General features: G+C 32.7%; 1 protein-coding gene across 1 annotated transcript; it reads right to left on the reverse strand.

The window, feature by feature from the left end:
* Positions 1-277: 277 nt before the first annotated feature.
* LOC129974255 (uncharacterized) lies at positions 278-2,586 on the reverse strand. Its single transcript, XM_056087544.1, has 3 exons — positions 1,692-2,586; positions 1,115-1,344; positions 278-349 (listed from the first exon to the last, which is right to left on the reverse strand). The coding sequence occupies exons 1-3, from the start codon at positions 2,584-2,586 to the stop codon at positions 278-280; spliced, it is 1,197 nt and encodes a 398-aa protein (XP_055943519.1).
* Between the last annotated feature and the right edge of the window lie 2,920 nt (positions 2,587-5,506).

Raw genomic sequence — 5,506 nt, forward strand, 5'->3', positions numbered from 1 at the left:
TAAATGTAAAAACAAATAAAAAATACTAAAATAATTCTTATATATAAATTTACACAAAATAATACTGAAATAATTCTTATATATACAAATTTATACAAATGAGTTAAAGTCTCTATATATTATGTACAATCATATACACATATAAATCCAATTAATTTTTTGAGAGTAAACATATTTGACTAATACCTCTTTTAATAACACCATTCAAAACTCTTATTACAACAACTCTGACTAAACCATATGAACCTTTTATTAATTCTTGAATTCTACCCAGTCTCTATTTAGATGGAGGCAAGTCTGGATCCTCGATTACAACCATATAAGTAAGATTTACATTATTCTTAGCAAACTGCAATTTGTTTCTATGATGTAAATTGTTCAAATAATCACGTTTCCAATTTTTCCAAACTTGTTGTACTAATTTAGTTAATTTTTGCCATTTTGACAAATAATTATCTGATTTTTCAATTAATTGTGGTTCAGTAATTGAAGTTATAGGTCGGCCAATTAAGAAATGTCCCGGGGACAAAGCTGTATAATCATTAGGATCCGTAGATAAAGGTACAATAGGTCTACTATTTAGAATACCTTCGATTTCTACAGTTAAAAATTCTTCAAATGTGAGTTTTATAGAACCTACTGCTCTCTTTAAATGAAATTTAAAAGATTTGACACCTGATTCCCACAAGCCTCCAAAATTAGGAGACCTTGGGGGAATAAATTTCCAATCAATACTTTCTGTAGTTAAATAATTATTTAAAGTATCATCAGGATTACTCATTAATTTTTGCAATCTTTTGAATTCTGAATTTGTTCCAACAAAATTTCCTGCGTTATCCGAAAATATACATGCACATTTACCGCGTCGGGCAAAGAAGCGTTTTAAAGTTGCAATTAAAGCATTAGACGTTAGATCGATAACTAATTCCAAATGTATGGCTTTAGTTGAAAAACAAATGAAGACTGCAATATAAATCTTTTGAAAAATACCTTTTCGTTGGCCTTTACATTTAATTAAGAATGATCCACAAAAATTGATACCACAATTTAAAAATGGTGGGCTAGGAGTTACTCTTTCCGCTGGCAGATTTCCTAATAATTGATTACAACTTACTGGTTTATTTTTGAAGCAAACAATGCATTCATTAACTATTTTTCTAGCCAAATTTCTTCCTCCAACTGGCCAAAATTCCTGTCTGATAAGATGGAGTAAGATTTGGGAACCTACATGTAAATACCGTTTGTGAAAAGATTTCATAATTATTTTTGTAAGTCTATGATGAGCAGGAAGAAACTTAGGATGCTTTTCATTTTGAGTTAATGTAGACTTTTGCAAACGACCACCTACACGAAGAATATTATCCTCATCTAGAAATGGTGCTAAATTTTTAATCTTACTTTGTTTAATATGAATACCTTTTGACAAATCTTTTCCTCTGAAAATTCAGAAGATTGCACCTTGCTTACCATGAAGTTGGATGCTGCTTGAATTTCCTTTATTGTTACCTTGCCTTTTTTACGTGCAGAAGAGCACTTCAAATTATTAATAAATCTGAAAAGATAGCTTATAATTTTAGTATAGTTGTTACTTAAATTTAAAATCTTACAAATAAAATTATTAGAAATATTAGTTAGTAAAATCAATTTACAAGGAGTTTTAATTTCTTTCATAAAGTCGTAATTGGTATTACAATCTATAGCATCCTTTTTATGGGGAATTTCAGACTGTAGAAATTGGGGCCCATTGAACCAAATTTGACTGTTTATCAAATTTGTTGCAGACGTTCCCCTGGAGATTAAGTCTGCTGGATTGTCTATAGATTTAATATGTCTCCAGTCATAATTTGGACACAAACTGTTAATTTTTCTAACACGATTGGAAACAAATGGTTTCAATTTTTCTGGGGGAGTTTTTATCCAGGCTAAGGTGATTGTAGAATCTGACCACATATAGAAGTGATTTATTGTCACAGGTAAGATCGAAATCACCTTTGATGCAAGTCGTGCCAAAAGTAGTGCTGCTGACAGCTCCAGACGAGGTGTTGTTGATTCCTTGATTGGACACACTCGCGATTTGCTACACAAAAGACTTGTTTTCACTTCACCGGATTTATTTTTTGAGCACACATAGATGACTGCACCGTAGGTTTTATTTGAGGCATCACAGAAGCAATGTAGGTCTATGGTGGTGGGATTCTTGATGATAACACATCTTTGAATTTTTAACTGGTTCACTGCCGGTAAGTCTTTTAAGAATTTTAACCAGTCATTCAAATCGTTTTGTGGAATAGTGTCATTCCAATTTAGCTTTTGTTGCCAAAGTCTCTGAAGAAATATCTTAGCGATAGTTACAATTGGACTGATAATACCCAAAGGATCAAACAGTCTTGCTATGACTGAAAGGACTTCCCGTTTTGAGTAATTGTTATTCAAACTGACAGTCACTTCAAACGTGAAAATGTCTGATGTGGGACGCCATTGCATTCCGAGCGTTTTAACTGTTGTTAAGTCTGGGAATTCAAAATTTAAGTTTTGATTATTCCCTAATAATTCAGGATGGTTTGAAACCCATTTGTGGAGTTGCATGCCCCCTTTACTTAAAAGTTCTATTAACTGCTGTTGTAAAGCCTTGGTTTCTGGTAAGTTATTTGAACCAGTTAAAATGTCGTCAACATAAACATCAGTAAGAAGTGCTGCAGATGCTTGAGGACATTCACTTTTTTCTTTCTCAGCTAATGCCTTGAGTGTTCTGGTGGCTAAAAAATGGAGCACATTTTGTTCCATATGTCACAGTCCGTAGTCTGTATGTTTCCACAGAATTTTTTGCAGGTCTCTATCTGCTTCTGCGACCAAAATTTGGCGATATATTTTCTTTATATCTGCACTAAATGCAAATTGATATGTTCGGAATCTCAAGATGATGCAAAATAGTTCCTGTTGAATTGTTCCGCCGTTCAATAAAATGGAATTAAGTGAAACTCCACTGCTAGAATTTGCAGATGCATCAAAAACGACACGCAAGGGTGTTGATGTGCATTCTGGGCGAAACACGGCATGGTGAGGAATATAATATTCACTATTGGCAATTTCAGGAGAATCTAAAATTCTTTCCATATGATTTAACTGGAAATATTCATCCATGAAAGCCTTGTATTGTATTACCATTGTTTTATTTTTATCTAATCTTTTCCAAAGTAAATTTAAACGCCTTTCCGCCATTTCCTTTGAATCGCCTAGTATAGAACGTTTTTCTTCAATTATTGGTAATTTAACAACATACCTTCCGGTACTATCCCTCTTAAGAGTGGAAAGAAAATGTTCCTCACAATAAGTTTGTTCATATGTTTTTGATTCGACTGAATCATCTGTATTATCACCAGGAAAAGATTCTAAGTTAAAGAAATTTTTAACAGAATTCTCCAGATTATCATTTTTAAAAATTAATCCAGAAAAGAAATGAGAATTCCTGCCGTTGATTGTTCCCGTTATTAAATATCCGAACACACTATTTTGTAACAAGAGTGAATTATCATATGATCTAAATTTTTCTGCCTTCAATAAATCAAAGAGCAACTCACATCCGAGTAATGCATTAATTTTACTAGGAATATGAAAAGTCTCATCCGCAAGTTTTATCTCACTTGGGAAGTTAACCTTTGAGATATCAATTTCTTTAGAAGGAGTTAAATGCGTTATTTTAGGCATAATTAAAAATGATACAGTTCTGGAAAAATCATTGTCTTCATTAAAAATGGTAGTGGTTAATTTATTTTTAACGAAGAATTCTCCTCCGTTAATACCAGAGATGGATGCATTAACCTTTTCCCGTTTCAAATCTAAAGAATTAGCCAAATCTGCAGTTATTATGTTTACCGAACTCCCAGAATCCAACAGGGCTTTTATTTTTAATTTTTGGCCAAATGCATCTTCAATAAATAACTGAGCGGTGCATAGAATGTTTGAAGATAGTTTCGAGTTACTTGTAATCGCTGACTCAGCATCAGGGGTTAGTTTTTGTGGCAACCTCGACGAGCCAGACGGTTCATTGTTTACATAAAGTTGCTCCCCCGTGTCTGGGGGCGTTACCTCTGCAAGGCGAGTACTTAAGAGTTTAGGATCCAGATGTATCAAAGAATTATGGCCTGAATTTTGACAGCTTCGGCAGAGGAATGTGGATTTGCAGGGTGGCTTATGCAATTTCAAACAGTTCTTACAAATGTTATATTTTTCTAAAAGCTCGATTCTTTTAGAAACGCTCAATTTTAAAAATTCAGAGCATCTTTGTAAAGGATGTTCAAATTTACATAAAATACATGGCTTTACATTACTTAGTTTATTTGCATTAAGAAGAAAGTTTTTCGGCTTATTTATTGTGCCTTGAAATTCCTTGTGGAATTTGTTACTTGTAGGGTATTTCCCTAATTGATCGAGTACCATCGCTCTTGATTCTAAAAATTGCAAGAGCTCCTTCAATGAAGGTATTTGTTTTGATTGTATGGACATTTCATATGCCTTTCTACTCTCTTTGTCAAGTCTTTCTAATATTATATTTACTAATATAGCATTTGTTAAGTCATTACATTCTAATTCAACCTTTTTAAACCTCTCAGACTTTTATTTATTGTGTCTGTGAGCTTTCGTAAGCCTTTTGCAGACTCAAAATTTAATTTTTCTAGCTTTAACATATTTCGAATGTAAATATCAACAACTGCTCGCTTATTTTCAAAGCGCTCTTCGAGAGCAGCAAACAGTGACTCAAATGTATCGTCACTTATTTCTATAAATTTAGCTTCACCACGGAGGGCAGCTTTTAAATAAAATAACTTTTGATCATTCGTTAATTCGGTATTATCGTTTATTAGACACATAAATTGATTTTTGAAATTACTGAATTCTTCCATTTTTCCGTAAAATAATGGTAAGGGAATTTCCGGAAGTTTCGTTTTTAAATCAATATGATTGATATAAGCTTTCAAATTTGAATTTTGATCATTTACATTTTCCTTAACATTATAATTAGAGAGTAAGCATTTCAAACTTACCTCTAATTCGTTTCTTTCTTCTTCGATATCCAACATTTCTTGATCGCACTTCTGGCTTAACGTTTCATCTTCGTCGATTTCTAAATAATCCTTGAATAAAATTTCTAATTCATTTTTTATTTTTTCCACAATTGCCAGCTTTTCTTGACAGCTGAATATAAATTTATTTTCTTCTTCAACCGTTGAACTACTTTCAACAAACTTTTTAATACTTGTTAGTTTCGCCTTTATCCTTCCGCTGATTCTATTTAACTCTTTGGCTTTTTGAGTTTTATTTTTTTCCATATTTTCGCTAATTCGTCTCCGGATCGCTAGGACCAGAATGGAGAGGTTCAATAATGATGACGGACCTTTTTTGTATTTTAAAGAATTTATTGTTTCTCCGCTTTCGGGAGTTGGTTTGAGCTTTGCCTTTCGGCGTGCTGCTACTTCGATGATATTACAAAGACTGATGGTTTTTTACA

The sequence above is a fragment of the Argiope bruennichi genome, chromosome 1 (assembly GCF_947563725.1).
Source record: "Argiope bruennichi chromosome 1, qqArgBrue1.1, whole genome shotgun sequence".
Taxonomy (NCBI): domain Eukaryota; kingdom Metazoa; phylum Arthropoda; class Arachnida; order Araneae; family Araneidae; genus Argiope; species Argiope bruennichi.

Bases quoted from the DNA above. Each gene is read 5' to 3' on its own strand.
- LOC129974255 (XM_056087544.1), bottom strand. From the start codon at position 2,586: ATGCAACTCCACAAATGGGTTTCAAACCATCCTGAATTATTAGGGAAT. The intron at 1,345-1,691 runs GTAATACCAATT...TTCTTCGTGTAG, and splicing joins TAAAAAGGATGCTATAGATT to GTGGTCGTTTGCAAAAGTCT. The intron at 350-1,114 runs GTAAGTTGTAAT...AACAAATTGCAG, and splicing joins TTTGCTTCAAAAATAAACCA to TTTGCTAAGAATAATGTAAA.